Source organism: Solea senegalensis, linkage group LG20 (genome assembly GCF_019176455.1).
Source record: "Solea senegalensis isolate Sse05_10M linkage group LG20, IFAPA_SoseM_1, whole genome shotgun sequence".
Classification (NCBI taxonomy): Eukaryota; Metazoa; Chordata; class Actinopteri; order Pleuronectiformes; family Soleidae; genus Solea; species Solea senegalensis.
The window spans coordinates 7,901,486-7,917,302 of NC_058039.1; the positions used below are offsets into that span (position 1 = coordinate 7,901,486).

A 15,817-nucleotide genomic window follows, 5' to 3' on the forward strand; every position below is an offset into this window, starting at 1 on the left:
TAGTAGTAATAGTAGTACAGTTATTGCATTTTGTTACATTATTATTATTATATACTTCTATTGCTTTACTCATCCATTGTTAATTCTTATTTATCAAACTTATTTAAGTTTTACAACTGAAACCTGAACTGCTCGTCATTAAATGTTAAATGTTTTTTCTCACTATTTGTAAAAAAAATGTAATAATTAAAGATGTTTGCTTCTTTTTCTCTGTAGCTAAACACATTTCCTTTACTAGAGCTCCATCTGCTGTCTGTCCTGTCCCTGCATATATTGAACAGATTAGTCAGATTACAGATTAGAGACTGGCTGCAGCTCAGAATTCGAGCTCATATTACACTGACAATAATTGCAATCAAATCATTAAACAAGGATTCAAATTCACAGTGGTAATGTTGGGTGATGTGTTTTATTTCATGGAAAAAATAGTCTATTTTTTGCCATTTCATGTTTAGTCTTATATACATACCTTTTCTTTCTTTTTTTTCATAGGGCCTTTTAAGATGATTACCATAAGCAAATAAATTAAATTATAATAATCATGTGAGTTTGAATGAGGAAAATTGGGGAAAAAAAAAACAACTTTAATGTGCTTAACTATATGTTAACACATCCATAGTTGATTCTAAATAACCTTTGGCTATAGCAAATGAGAAATTCACTTTGTTTTGCTTTCACTACGTGATATAAACAGAAATCGTGTACGTTTAATTCAAAATTTGGTTCGACATTTAAAAAACTAAACAAAGTTGGCCTTTCATTATCTTAGTGAAGCAACAGCAGAGCAGAAATGAAGAGAGAGCTATTATGAAAATCAATAGTTGTTGTCCTGGGAGTTTTCAGTTAGTAAGACGGTCAACAGCACCATCTGCTGTTGACCGTTCTTTTTCCAAACTTCTTGCCTCTGATAATATTTGTGCAGAGACTATTGTCATCATTTTGTTTGATTTATACATGCAGATCAGTATAAGCCACACAAATGACACTCATTGAAAGTACACTGTGGTAAATAATAACTCACACAGTCATTCAACATACATATTTAAAAAGAAAAAAGATGTTAGAGAACTGGAAAATACAACATTCAACAATGTTAAAAAATAAACTCTCAGAGTGAACACAGGAGCACTTCAAATGTAAATGATTTTGTAGGCACATGCGGGTGTGTTTGTTTCTTTATCTTGCAAAGGTTGTAAAAAAGAGTCTTAAGCCTTCAAGCTTTCCAACCTCCAAATCTCCGTTTCTAAACAGCACTTCAGGTTACACTAAATGAAAATCATCTACAGCATTGACCGAGGTGAAACACCATTCTCGTCGACGCCCCACATTCACAACAAAGAAAAGTACACAAAAGCACAAAGAACAGAAGCTAACTCTTAAGGAAGGCCCCACTTAGATGTGTCGACTGTGATTATCATATGCACATGGAACCGTCCAGTGTGGCTTTCTCTCAAACTGGCGTTACACAGTGACACATTCCCGACCAGCACCGCAAGCGTGGGACACAAGCATGGTGGAGAGTGTGAACACAGACCGTGAGCCACTCCCGGCTTCATGCAAGCATTTACAATGGCACAGCGAGGATGCAGCATCCCGAGATCTTTGGATGGAGACGTATGCAGGTGCTTGTAAATCACCGAGAGCGACAGCCAAGAATCACACACAAATGTCACCCACACACGTCTTTAAGTCACCACCCCCATCTTGTGGTGAATTGCTAACAGCATTGGCCATCTTCTGCTTCACAGGTTCTTGGCTTTTCCTCATCTTTCGTCGCACACTTTGCCCGCTTCAGCGTCTTCACCGCCGCTGATGTTGACCGACTGGCCGTCCTTAGGCGTTGGAACGCCGGCCTCCTTTGATGCCCGCCTTTTGGAGTCACGAGCTGTTTGCTGTAAACGACAACAACAACAAAAAATGAATGATGAATGATTTTGAAGGTCACATCGTTTCAATGTCACCACTTTGGACGCGGAGAGTGAGTGGGTGAAGTTGGTCGACTCAGACCTGAGTCACTGCCCTGAAGTGGAGGGTTAAATAAATGAAACACAGCAGGCTTTGTTTCTGAGACGCTGAAAACGGCTATTGTATTTCTGATTACTTTTTAAAAAAAAAACGATTTATAATAGATCCCGAACTGAAGCCACGAAATGTTTAGTGCGGTACATTCCAGATAAAACACATACATTTGCATTCTGAACACTGAGTTCACTCAGTTTCTTTGCTCTTGAGATAAAAAAGTTAGTCAAACAGATGGTTGGAAGAAAATGCTTCAGAATATTTTAAACTAATTACTTGTCTCAGTGTTCACTCTTTGCACTTAAAGCAACACAAGTATGGTACAACTATCTATAAAACTTTTGAACAGAGATATTAAAAAAATTATGACATTGATTTAATGTACATTTACATTATCCATGCACATAAAACCACTCCTAATGATTTCATCCTCAATCATTGAGGATAATTTGTTAGACAATAATGGAAATCATCTCTTTTTTCACATGACCAAACCAATATATGTCTTCTTCTGTTAATCTTCTAATTGGTTAGATGAATCATTATTGCTGAATATAGAATAACACATTCTCACCCACACAGCAGCTTGTATTCCAGTTTTTGGATGCACTACAATGTATTACGCACTATTTCTACTCTTAACCCGGCAGTATGACGTGACGCAGATGTACTGTCTTTGACAGCATTTAAACAGTGATTATTCTGGGCAAACGTTCACCACAGACTTGCATCTGTATCCCACAGCGTTTAGGACAGAGAAAGAAAGGAGAATTCATGTTTTGGGTTCACTGTTTGTAAATGATTGTGTGAGTAGAGTAGAATGTCACAGGAACAGTCCAAGACTGGAGTGACATTCAAAAACTGATGGACGATGCTGATTTATTTATCTATCAAAAAACAAATACACAAACATTTCTTAACCTCAGTGACCAGTTTTTGAACAACATTTATAATCCGCCTCTCAAATCTACACTTAAGGTCTGCACTGCAGAGCAACATTCAATGAAAATATTATATAAACTAAATATTAAATAGACAGAACACATCAACAAAAGCCCATTGATATATAATAATGAATCAATTCTGATTATTAAAAATGGGCAAATATTACTCAGCCCAACCAATAATCAGTCTACCTCTACCAGATGTGAGACCTACATCAGTCAGCGAGCGTCTGGACCTCCTCTGGTGGTTGGAGCCGGTGGAGGTGAGGCTTTGCTTCCCACACTGAGTGCCTGTGGTCACCGTCCTCTTCTCTCTCAGACTGGACTCCAGAGCTTTACCTGTGGACATCAGTGAGGACCTTAGATTAGAATCTGTTCAACTGATCTCGATGTGCTCTGTATTGCATGTATGTCCAAATCTTTACATACTGGTGCCCACTTTTTAAGGATGACGTGAAAAGAGCAGTTTTGTGCACACGATAATATTTCAGGCTATTTTCACTCACTATTTCTGCAACACTTTAACACGCTGGCCACTGTATTAGGTACAAAGGACACCTACAGTAATAAAGTGGCTGGAGTGGCAGTCAGAGTGGTCTCCTGCAGTTGATTCAAGGTTCAGAGTGTTGTAATAAGTGGTTATTGGAGTCACTGTTGCCTGTCTATCTTTGGACTATTGTTGGATCCGCTATGTGTCTGTAGTGGCCATGCAGTGTCATCCTCTACGCTGTTGCATGCTGGGTCAGCAGTTGAAGTTGAACAGGTGACTTGTGAGTGTATGTTTGATAGGGTAATAAAAAATAAAGAGATTACTGTCCTGGCGTCATTCAGTTTGAAGACAACAAAGAAGAGTAATGGCACACACTGGGATTAAACAACCGGTTCGTCTTTTAGATTAATAATGACCTTTTCACTGGACGCTGTAATATGTCATTTCGTCGTGTTACAGAGCAACAGAGGCTGTATTTTTGTCTGTAATATGAACCATACGACACTTCTTACTGTTGGCCACTGGCAGAGGCGTCTCCACGTCCGTGTTGGTGAGCCACGTCGATTCCGTCTCCCTGGTCCAGCTTTCATGATACCTCGGCTCGACGATCACGTCCGCCCGACTCCCTCCGCAACCCATGAGAAAAATCATCCACGGCAGGTGACGCCGCAGCGGACACGTAGTGAAACACGACTCCTCCACCTGTGGTCTCTCACCACGGCAGCTGCAGCATCATCTGCAGCATCATCATCATCATCACCATCATCATCCTTCTTCTTCTCTACTGTAGCAGCTCCATCCTCGTCTCTGTCTCCATCATCATCAGCTGCTGCTGCTGATACTGCTGCTGATGCTTGACGCTGCCGTCCACAGACATCAGTTAAGCAGCAGCATGAACACATACCACGGCTACCTGCGTCATCCAGGGGAGTGGGGGTGGGAGGTTAAAGCTGCATCCAGTCTGACTGCTGATTGGCTGTGGAGAAAATCAACTACAGCCGCTGTCAGCATTTCCACTACACCACCACCACCATCATCATCATAATCATGCAAATATCCACCACAATCACTGTCACTCACACATTATTGAGTACATTATGAGTATGTGTTGCTGTTTTCTGCACTTTAAAGGGCCAGTGTGTAAAACTCATCCTGTGTTCCATTTGCGTCACAAGTTGGAGGTCGGAAGTGAAAGTGGTGTTGCTGTCTCATCAGGGATGTCGGCCTCACGGGTCATCATGAAGAGTAAAAAAAAAACGAATTATGATAATATAAAATAAATCTGTCCACTTAAAATTCATGAATTTGCACATTTCCTGTTCAAATACAGGAGAGACAACTGTGCTGTCCCTCACACACCCGGATTATTATTATACACCCGGATTTCCCACAGTATGACTATTATATTTAATAAATGCGTGTGACATATTATGGACATATAACCGCAGTGAAAAGGCACAAGGTGAGGCAGACAGCAGCTTGCTGCACTGATAGGGGGCGCATGTGAGCCCAGCAGGTGCTTGTTGCTGCTGTTCTTGGAGTGTGCAGATGCAAATGCTCTCTCGCTGCTTGTAGTGACTAATCAGGCCTGATTGTAGCCTCTGGGTGCGGGTGAAGACTTGTTTTAACGCACTTCAGTGAATGACTGTCCAGGCAAACTTGGTCTTTGGGTTGAATTCCCTTTTATTTACTGTTCATTTGTTTCAAGGTGGATAAACTAGTGATACAACTATTTGTAAACTTACATAGAGGTCAAAACTGCGCAAGTCACCCATACGTGATCGGTGAACCCTTAAAAAGACTCAGCGACAGGCCATCAAAGCGTATCTCAGGCTAGTCATTTTTAGCTCCGAACAGTATTTGCACACACAAACAGCCTAGCAACAGTTCCATAAAACCCATTCATGTACAACTGATTTACTGTAAAAACAATGACAGAAGTGCATGAATAAAACCTCCCCCCAGAGTTATTCAGTTAGCATCAAAACTCAAAACATGGCGGTCCAAAATGGCAGCCTTCTTATAGCTGACTCCGCTCCAAATAAAGGCTCATTCCGGGGTAATGAAAAACAAAAATTCGTACAATGGTGACTGTACAGTTAAAAAAAACAACAAAAAAACATCATTTCAATGAATGAAGATAATTTAACATAAATCTAACATACTGGACCTTTAATAAAACATCTTGTGGTCTATTTGCCTCAAGCCTCAAAGTGCTGTGTGTTCAGAGTCTTCCACATACCTTGGTTGTAAAGAGTGGTTATTTGGGTTTCTGTTTTCTCTGACCTGTGGCATCAACAAGGCAATTTTCCCAGGCAACTGCTGCTCATTGGATATTTTCTCTTTTCCGGAACATTCTCTGCAAACTCTAGAGATGGTTGTGAGTAAACCCAGCAGCTCAGCAGTTTCTGAAACACTCAGTATGTTTGAACTTCAGCAGATTGTCTTGTCCATGTCTACATGTCTAAAAACATTGAGTAGCTGTCATTGAAAAGCTCTATCTAATAAAGAGGGCGGTGAGCATAAACAGCAAAGTGAGCCGAAGCCAAGTATCTTTCACGTAAAGTTTTTATTCTCACATTTATTTTAAATATGTGGTTCATTTTTCAGTTATACTGATGTCACAGTATTTGCGCATATGTTCATCATAATTACTCTTAAAATGTTCTACATACAGAAATCAAGAGGGAGAACGAGCAGCAAACGTATTGCTTCTTCATACTGTAAAATCATTTCCATATTTCACAGGACTAATAGTTTGAGAGGGAGAGACGATGGTCAACATCAACTTGTAACCAGACATTCCTTACACGGAGCTAAAAACACGTCACCTTCAAAAATTCAACAAACAAAATCACATTCACTGAGTTTTAGAGTCTTTAAATAAATACTATATTTAACATACATGTTTTTTTCTCCCCAGGTTTTCCCACATTGTATTTTCCATGTGATTACATGTAAAGTTGGATGAAAATAAATAAAAATGAAGTATTTTCATGTGCTTGGTGATTTGGTGGGCACTCACTGACAACAGGAGGACAGGGCCCATGTTCAAGTATAATAAAACAGAAGTGATGACTGGAGACCAGCTTACGTAAATAAACACCAATCGGTCCTCTGATTCCTAACGAACTATGAAAGTTACGACCCAGGAATGTACCAGGAACAGAGGAGGGAAGAGAGGAAAAGCACTGGAAGGCAAGTAAAGGAATGGAGGAAGGAAAAATCAAAACAGAACAGAACACATGATGGCAATGTGGCTAGACTTTGAAGTCCAGCAGGTTGCAGTCGATCTTGTAGTAAACATAAGGGTAATACTCCTGCTGACTCAAATTCAGACCTGGGATGTCCATCGAGGCCTGGCGATACAACAGAAAAGACAATTTATGAGTGAAACTGTATTTCAGATGGCAAACCGTAGCGAATGTTGCACAGATGTAATTCACTAAAGTTTGTTATGGACTGTCATGTACTGTAGCCATGGTAACGAGAGCACCAAGGGGTACAACAAGTGGCTTCACAGATGATGCCATGTTTCCAGTTGAGAGTTGAGCAGTGAGTGCAGCCATAACTGACACCGCATTTGCTTTTAATACCCACCAATGCTGCGGTTACCATGGTGACAGTGCAAAACAAACTTTGGTGAATTATGTCCTTATGGTGTCATCTACAAAACCAATGGTTCCTTCAAGTTTTCAACTTTAAGGTTTCACAGTTACTGTACCATTTTACTCTGGTACCCCAAAGGAAGGGTACCAAAGAATGGGTTGGGGACTGTTATTATGGTACTAATGGTTCCTAATGGAAACGCAAAGAAAATGCATACTGTACTGTACCAAACCGAACTGTTCCAATCGGTGGAAACACAGCAATGCCTCATTCAGCCATTCAGATAAATATCGGTTGAATCAGCTAATTTCGTTGATATCACACATAACCAAAGTGGCTCATATGCAGCAAATTATTTTTAATTATTTAAATTATTTTACAAAATCAGAAAAAAAAAAAAATACAATTGTTCCCATGTGTTGTTATTTTCAAGAGTAATGAATTATATTTCTTTAAAGACCTTTATAAGGATACGTGGTAAACCTGAAAACTATCAAAAATGCACAACAATTCAACAAAAAAGTACTTTTTTTTTCTTTGACTCACATCAATGATGGCAGCACTGCTGTCCAGATGTTTGTAGAGGTCATACAGCACCTCCCTCAGCTTCTTCATGTTCTTCTTGTTGGGCTGAAGCAGCATGGCCTGGAAGTTGACTGGCAGCCCATATCTATGAAACATGAATGGAGTCCATCAGTGCTGCCTCTCTTCAGTTTTCCACATGAAGGACATGACACAAATCTTACGTCCGTGGACGCACAAATGAATGCAGTTGTGAACTTGCTGTGACCAGCGTATGGAAGGAAAAGCACATCTGTGAAGTGAACTTCCTCACCTCAACACCGACTCCACAAACACACGCAGAGCTTTTATGTGAATCCACGCGATGAAGGCTTCACTGAAATTCACTTTCAGCCATCTCACCAAGGGCCCCTACAAACACAGCAACATTTTAATATGCCTCTTAATAAGCTGAAACTGAACAAAAACACATCATTTACTGGTAAACAAAGTAATGATTTGCTGAAATGATTACTGTTTTAGACATCATTACCTCCACCACAGAGGTATTGCTTTTTTTACCCATCTTTGCATGACTGTCTGTGAGCAGCACAACTCAAAAAGTAAACAGATTTTGATTAACATTTTCTGGAAATAATGATTATGGAGCCAGAAGGGAATTAATAGATTTCGGTAATGATGCAGATACAGAAACTTAGTGGCCTTAGCACAGGTTTGCACTCTTAAATAAGCAGCACCCCTCTGTGTATTGATATTGTATTTATTATGACGTGCATTGCTGACCTATGGTGAGGTTGCCCTTGTAGAATAGATCTCGATCTCAATGGGACTTATCTGGTTAAATAAAGGTTAAACAAATAAAGAATTATGGATTTCTTATATTTATGGTGGTTGACGCATTGGACGGCTGTCTTTTCTGATGTTGACTATACACAGATAGAGAACAAATGATGCCCTTATATAAGATGTAGACACTTCTTGAATATGCACTGCTAAATCACTGATTTCAGTGCCCTCTCATATACCAACAGTTTAGAGCTTCAGGTGTCTCAACATTGGCATTTATTCATAAACACCTTAAAATGTATGTACAGCTAATACTGAGAAAGACTGCTGACACTGATCAAACATTTTTTAAACTAAACAAATGTATTTCTGCAACTCGACTCGTGAACTATATTTAGGTTTATGTTTCATACATATATATGTATGTATATGTATATATATATATACACACACACACATATATATATATACATATATATATATATATATATATATATAAATATATATATACATACACATACACATACACATATATAGATAGATAGATTATTGATGGCTTATTGTGAAAATGTTGTGAACTGTTAAAGGTTTGTAAAGAAAAGAGGAGACGTACAAACTGCTTCTTCTTGTCAGTGGACAAACGTGTCATCTCTTCTTTGTCTGCCTTCATCTCCTCCTCATTGTACTGGAAGTCACGCACTGTGAACCTGGGTCAGGACACACAGCAGAGAGCTGGCAGTCAGGTGTCAGCTAACATGCGCGCGTGCACACACACACACAAACACACAAAACTGTTTAGTGAGGAAACATCATTGGCATAATGCATTTTCTTGGCTGTTACCCTAACCTTAAAGTCCCTGAAAGGTGACACAGATATTACTTCTGACTGTGTCAGCCCACACGAAAATGTGTTAGCAATCACCTTACCAAATTTGAGTGATTAAGAATGTTGCAAAGTGTTAAAAAAAAAATTAGGTTTTAAATCATGTGAAATTCAGCTTCACTCTCTGCTCTGAGACTGTGGGGGCGTGGCCACTGTGTCATGAAGCCATATTTTTAGACGTGCTAATTGGAGAGACTGTTGAGTGCTGACCAAACTGTGTTTATTATAGCATCAAGGTCTTTTTTAGCACATAGAGTGTTTCCAAATAGGTAGCATACTTCAACCAACCTTATCCTCGCTCCTGTTAATCAGTGGATGATTTATCAAAGGATAATGACAAATGAATGAATCACAGAAGACAACAATATACATTTTTTTTAATTTGAAACAAATATCTTTAGATTTGTACGTCATTAAATCAACTCCCACTGAGCAGCCCATTACTCTTATGAGAAAGGTGAAATTGAGAAACTTACTTGTTTTCCCTGGCCTTGTGTTTGAAGTCATCTACAGCCTTCCTGAAGAGGGTGACGCTGAACAGACCACTTTCGTTGTCTTCAAACAGCAGCCTGGAGGAGAGGACACAAGACAAGAGGGCAGCATGAGAGCTGGAATACACACATCAGCAGCACCTCACACACTAAAGACTGCAAACCTACAATGTCTATCCATAACATATTATGAAAATATGGTACTGAATATCAGCCTGATTTTGGGAAATTTTCAGTGTTTTCCCATATCCAAACTCATGAGGTTGGTCACAGTCAATGTGAGTGGTTACCGTCAGGCAGACGATACAGAGTTCAGTGCTGCAAAACTAATCAGTTAAAGAACTCATTTGTCCCAGTCTCAATTACAACTCTTTAGAGTAGACTGAAAAAGTGAACCATGAACCTTTCTCTTTCCATCTTCAACATCCTTTGTCCAATATCATCACTGTCCCTCCTCTGTTTGTGACCAAACCATCTCAACTTTATCTCCTAACCATTCAACATGAGCTGTCCCTCGAATGTGCTCATTTCTAATTCCGTACATCCTTAGCAACTTCAACAGATAAATATATCCATTTAGCTTACCACGTTAATTATACTCTGCCATTATGTTTGGGAGGAGGCTTTTGAAAGCAAAAAAGAATCTGTATCATTCTATTGTTACTTGTGCAGTTAACTGAATAGGTGTGCTTAAAAAAAGATAGTGTCACAGTTTTTGCTGTACGGCAGCAGTGCGAGCCACTCCTCCGCTGCGTGGCCAGCTTAAAATAAAAACAAAACAAAATCCAAAAACAATCTGTAAAAAAAGTCATCCTGTCCTTACTTCTGTATTTTTCTTGGGGGATCATTAGAAGATCCCCGATTCCCCATATCTGTTGTGGAAATACAGGTTGCTAGGTTACGACATCATACTGAGAAATGTCAATCCAAAAGCCCACAACCGACATCACAAATCGCTCAGGTCGTCTCAGCAAAAGGTCAATCCCTTTCTACAGTTCAACCACATAAGGTTTTCTATTCTAATGCGAGTCAATTGCTTCTTGCAGGTCAACCGTGAAATGTTTCCAATTTTAATCAAAGCTAAAGGAACAGAGGAAGAAGAGGAAGATAACAGTCTGATATGAGGACATATACACAAACTGTGACTTTAAAAGTGACACAGTTTGTATTTCTCCTCTCTGTTTTTCTTTTTTAATAATTTCTCTCAGGGCACGAGGACAATTTATTCTGATACTCACATAAAAACCCAAAAATATGCACAAACCTCTGCATATATCATGGAAGAAAATTGATACATAATTAGAAATTAGAGACTAAATATTGAGAGATGGTTGGAATGTGGCTAATTCTGGCACACTGAATGTTAATCAATTTACAAGACAAACTATATACATTCATACATTTGACTCTAAAAATGCTTACTTAGTGGAGCGTGGCACGACCATTTCAGCCAGTGTTTCATACGTCTTCTGCCAGTCAGCATAGTTTGTCCTGGTGCAGAGGGAAAAAAATTAAAAAGACCGATCAGGACCAACACAACAAAAAAGCAAATACCATCTTCTGTTGCATGCATGCAATTTGACCTTTTTTTCTATGTCTAAAATATATTCGTTTGATTTCCTGTAATGCACATTATTAAAAGGGTACATTTGAATAATTTATTAAAAGTTAATTATTTAACCAAATAAACTGGTCAGTATACAACTTGTACTCACTTTGAGACGACTACCAGCATGGTAATCAGATACTCTGAGTCCAGCACAAAGTCCTCTTTCTTCACTATGTCAGCCAGACTCCTGGTCAACAAGCTCCCCCTAAAGGACAACACATGTCAACACACAGACAATTCAACATTCAGCTTTCTCACCACAGCTACAGATGCTCCAAATACACAATGCAGCATACAGAAGCCCATCTAGCCCTTAACCCATCTAATTTCTGTACCATTTATCTTTAGAGAGTCACATGGATGCTGGAGTCAGTCCTGAACATTTACACTCCTTGTTCTTACTGTATATATACTATGTATATAGAGTACATTTGAACTCCACCACCTTTACTGTAGTCACCTGCCACTTTGGGTGGTTGTGTGGTTCAAATTCAAAGGTTGAAAATAAAAAATAAACATAAACATCTATCTTTAGTCTAACCCTATAGTGGATTCCAGATGAATCAGTATTTAGGGTATATCTCTTACACAATCATTAAGAAGAAAGCATTCATTGAAAACAGAACTAACACACCAATATTATTAATAAAAATATAAATAAAATATAGTCATATGGATCACATTCACACCTACAGATGATGTCTCTAATTAACCTGCATATCCCAGAGCCTACTTTCCAACCACTGCACCACCGTGCAACCACAAATGTGCAAGAAAAAAACAAACAACTTCTGCCAGTATCTAAACAAGGCTGCAAAATATTTACATTTTGATATAAGAACTAGTATCCAAAGTCTTGAAAAATTGGGTCAGACAGTCCTATTAGTGAGGCAACAATGTAGTTTAAATCCTGCTGACACAGGGAAAAATATATAATTTTCATTGTACTGCTCATGTCTGGGATGCCAAACTAACAGAAAAACACACACTTGAGTGTTATTCAAGTAGAAAGCTCTTCAGTGTTTGTCTTTAGATAAACACTAATCAGAATAATATCACATTTATAGCGATTTGGTTACAGAACAGAAGTAGAAAAGGACATCTATGTTGTTTACTCACGCATTCTTCCTCTCCAGATTCTGCAGATTTCCCTTCAGGTTGTTATAGGCTGAAGCTCGAGCCTTCAGATCATTGTCTATCTGAGTAACTTGCTAGAAACCAAGCAGGAGAAGATCTTTGCCGTTAGACATAAGCGCGGCTTGTTTGTTTCTGTTCCAAACAGAAAATGTATGTTTAATGTTGATTTACCTTGGAGATGATCTCAGAGATGTTTTTCAGAGACTGTTTGATTGGGTACTTAGCCATGTCCCACTGAAATCTGGTGATATAGGTGACCAGGTCAACTGTGAAAGAGTAAAACACAAAGATTAAAGCCACCTGCATTAATCATCACATCACATAATCAAGACTTTTAGGATGCATGTGCCTTGAGAACATTAATGTATTTACCTCCATTAGCCAGCAGGTTCTCCTGGACTTTATCTCTGCTGTCCTCCAGAACATCAGCCATGTACTGAGCAACCTTCTTCACCACACTGATGATGACAAAACACGACGAGGAAAAAAGTTTAGAGACCAACATGAAGGATAAGCAGTGTGCTTAAGTTGTCAAAAACATTTATATCCTGGTGAGATTGTGGATTACATTTAATAGATTCTTTTCTGTCATTGTCTGCACAAAAGGGAACTAGAAAATGCACTAGTATATAAAACTATTGTTTATGTACAATATTGGTCACAACATCAGGAAATCATTTTTCAAACTCAGAATTAACTTTTAAGTTATTCAATCATGCTATTTTTCTGAATGCAATTCATTTACCTAGTGTATATGTTCATGGTGTGGTTTTCATATTAACCTTGACAGGTTTTTCTTCTATTTGTGCATGAAATAAATAAATAAATAATATAAATTATCCATTTATTAATTTATTATTAAATTCTCTAGGAAACAAACCTGTACAAATCAACCTTAGGAAAAGCAAAGTTTACCTTTCTACAAAAGTGTCCAGTTTAGCCAACTCATCTGACAGACCCACTAAGACGTCAAGGGTTCCAACCTGATAAGACACAGAGCAAATAAATATAACAAAATGCTCCATCATGGCCCTTCACTCAATGCTTTTTACATGCAAGTGCAGTTTTAGTCGGACAAAGACAATAATTCAGTTTTATTAACGTCACACAAGTTAGTCCAACTAAAATTGAGCTAATTTTAGTCCAACTAACATACCTGGATAATGCAATTCATAGTCTGATTAATCCTGCATGTATACACTTAGTTGGACTGGAGTCAGACTTGGCGTTCCACGCAATAACCAAAATTTCCTCCCGCTCTTTGACCCAGAAGTAGAAGGAGATGATATATAAACTGCAGTTCTGTTGCCAAAATCATACGGCAGCTGCATCTTTCTTCGGACAACAGAGCAACCACCTGTGGAGGCGGAGTCAGGCGTACACGGCTAAGAAATCTAGTTTCTCCTCCGCATGTACACAGACTCGACAAGTTGCCTGTCTTAGTCAGAATACGGCCTTAGCTTGATCAAACTCTGCACGTAAAGATACTGACAGTCCACTCCAGTGGTCACTGCTACACATGACTGCTATGTTTCACCTTGAGGTCGGGAATGTTGAACTTGTTGTTGGTCGAGAGGTTGTTGGTGCGTGAGGTGGCGACCATCAGTTTGTCCCAGGTCTGCTGACACGTCTTCTCCCCCGGAGCAGAGATCAACCAGAATTCTGTCATGGCTGCTGGCAGGAGGTTTGTCCACTGGGACTCTGCTGCAAGTAAGAGAATAGAGTGAAATAACTTTTAAACCTCTGATGTGACGTCTGCCCAACCACTGACTCTGACCTCATATTTCTGGGTGTATTCATCCATTATGACCAAGAGTTCAAGTGCTTGACCAGGTATTCCTTACGGTATTCCTTGTACATGATTAATGAGCCATTTAAGTTGGAACAATAGTGATTCTTGACAGAATGTTATCACTAACCAGGTTATCCACTGATTTTTCTGTCACAATGTTGGCATTTCATATATATATATATATATATATATATATATATATATATATATATATATATATATATATATATAGGTATAACACAGACGTCAAAGTTATTACCAAAACAAGCAATATATCAGACAATGGAGACTAAATCTGTGCGACTTTAGAGTTAAAATCAAGGTGAATAGTAATGTTTGAAGGGTGTATAAATTTAAAATAAAAGATTAAAACTGAAACCAGATTTCACTCCTGTATTCTGGTCCCAAAGGTAAAATGAGCAAACAATTTAAAAGAAAATTGTTTGGTTTCCAAAGCCTTTGGCTTTGTATAAGCCTTTTATTTGTATAAAAGGGAGCAGCCATCTGTTTGTTAGAATCTGCTATCTTACTATTAGGTGTCACAAATTCTTACATAATAGACATTAAAATAAAGGAAAAAATTGAACTTTGATTAATTCACTTTTGAATAAAGTTTTAGGGTTGACCTTCACTTCAGAGTGTTACGAGTGTTGATTAAATATAATAAGTAGCAATTTTCCACCATTGCACATGCATTTATCCCTGTGTGAATCAGAGTCACATTAATAATCTTCCTCTTTTGACTTCCATTTTGCCTCAGATTTGAGGACTTCCTCAAATTTCCCACAGTGTGGCTAAATAAATGAGCAATACAAAGCTGATGGCATCAGGAAAAGGACAGACATGTCTGCTGATTGTGTCATATGATCAGTCAGTGTTGTAGAAGACATCACATGAACTGCTGCTGCTCAGGTGACACGTGTAGAGCCTCCTCCAATCAAAAGCAGCCAAAGACAACAGCATAAACATGGCTAATACATGGTTAAATTCAGCGTTAGCTTGCAGCTGTGACACGAGCTTGGTATCGTTGCAGTCTCGCGCCGTCACGACGTCATTACTTGGACTGTTTTTCACACTCACCGATAAATTTAGCGGGTTCGGTGTTTGGTCCACACGGTTTTTATTCAGCGAAGTGTTCGCAGCTTCGCTTACATAGCGCAGATAACGGCAGGTTGTCGCCCGAAGCTCCTTCGACACAGCTTTCTCTCAGTCAGCTGATCATAGGAGATGTACTGCACATGCGCTGACTCTGCTGCGAACTGTGCTGCCTTTACGTGTCTGAAAAACGTGTCGGTACTTTCAGTGTCTCCGTATTAACCCAAAAAAGAACAACCAAAACAAAACAAACAAACTCAAATATATTTGTGTTCAGCGGTAGATTTAAGCAGCTGCTACACCTGGACAGCAAAGGTGTTAAACGGTCATGTTTATAGAGTATATTGCTGTATTCTCATATTGTCTACCCAAGAGAAAACTGGTTTAATGAAAATGTCCATACATACATTTTGCCAACTGCTACATCAAATCATACACTG

General features: G+C 38.8%; 2 protein-coding genes across 3 annotated transcripts; both read right to left on the minus strand.

Moving 5' to 3' along the window:
• Positions 1-390: 390 nt before the first annotated feature.
• Positions 391-4,705, minus strand: si:ch211-215i13.3 (brain and acute leukemia cytoplasmic protein). Its single transcript, XM_044052232.1, has 3 exons — positions 3,966-4,705; positions 3,178-3,302; positions 391-1,892 (listed from the first exon to the last, which is right to left on the minus strand). Exons 1-3 carry the CDS (start codon positions 4,102-4,104, stop codon positions 1,764-1,766), a joined length of 393 nt encoding a protein of 130 aa, XP_043908167.1. The 5' UTR covers positions 4,105-4,705; the 3' UTR covers positions 391-1,763.
• A 1,298-nt stretch (positions 4,706-6,003) lies between these two features.
• Positions 6,004-15,509, minus strand: atp6v1c1b (ATPase H+ transporting V1 subunit C1b). Of its 2 annotated transcripts, none has more exons than XM_044052231.1 (13): positions 15,363-15,509; positions 14,028-14,191; positions 13,406-13,473; positions 12,863-12,948; positions 12,662-12,756; positions 12,473-12,564; positions 11,460-11,558; positions 11,167-11,235; positions 9,730-9,822; positions 8,984-9,077; positions 7,898-7,995; positions 7,609-7,732; positions 6,004-6,812 (listed from the first exon to the last, which is right to left on the minus strand). In XM_044052231.1, exons 2-13 carry the CDS (start codon positions 14,157-14,159, stop codon positions 6,714-6,716), a joined length of 1,149 nt encoding a protein of 382 aa, XP_043908166.1. In that variant the 5' UTR covers positions 14,160-14,191; positions 15,363-15,509; the 3' UTR covers positions 6,004-6,713. The 2 variants fall into 2 exon arrangements, with proteins under 2 accessions (XP_043908166.1, XP_043908165.1); XM_044052230.1 differs by having other exon boundaries at positions 14,028-14,194.
• Positions 15,510-15,817: the final 308 nt, after the last annotated feature.

What these genes read in the sequence shown, in the direction of transcription:
- si:ch211-215i13.3 (XM_044052232.1), bottom strand. Translation starts at nt 4,104, where the DNA reads ATGATTTTTCTCATGGGTTGCGGAGGGAGTCGGGCGGACGTGATCGTC. An exon ending in GCCTCTGCCAGTGGCCAACA is followed by an intron (nt 3,303 to 3,965) that starts GTAAGAAGTGTC and finishes TGATGTCCACAG; the next exon opens with GTAAAGCTCTGGAGTCCAGT. An exon ending in CCAGACGCTCGCTGACTGAT is followed by an intron (nt 1,893 to 3,177) that starts GTAGGTCTCACA and finishes TGTCGTTTACAG; the next exon opens with CAAACAGCTCGTGACTCCAA.
- atp6v1c1b (XM_044052231.1), bottom strand. Translation starts at nt 14,159, where the DNA reads ATGACAGAATTCTGGTTGATCTCTGCTCCGGGGGAGAAGACGTGTCAG. An exon ending in ATGCTGGTAGTCGTCTCAAA is followed by an intron (nt 11,236 to 11,459) that starts GTGAGTACAAGT and finishes CCTCTGCACCAG; the next exon opens with GACAAACTATGCTGACTGGC. An exon ending in CACAAGGCCAGGGAAAACAA is followed by an intron (nt 9,078 to 9,729) that starts GTAAGTTTCTCA and finishes GTCCTGACCCAG; the next exon opens with GTTCACAGTGCGTGACTTCC.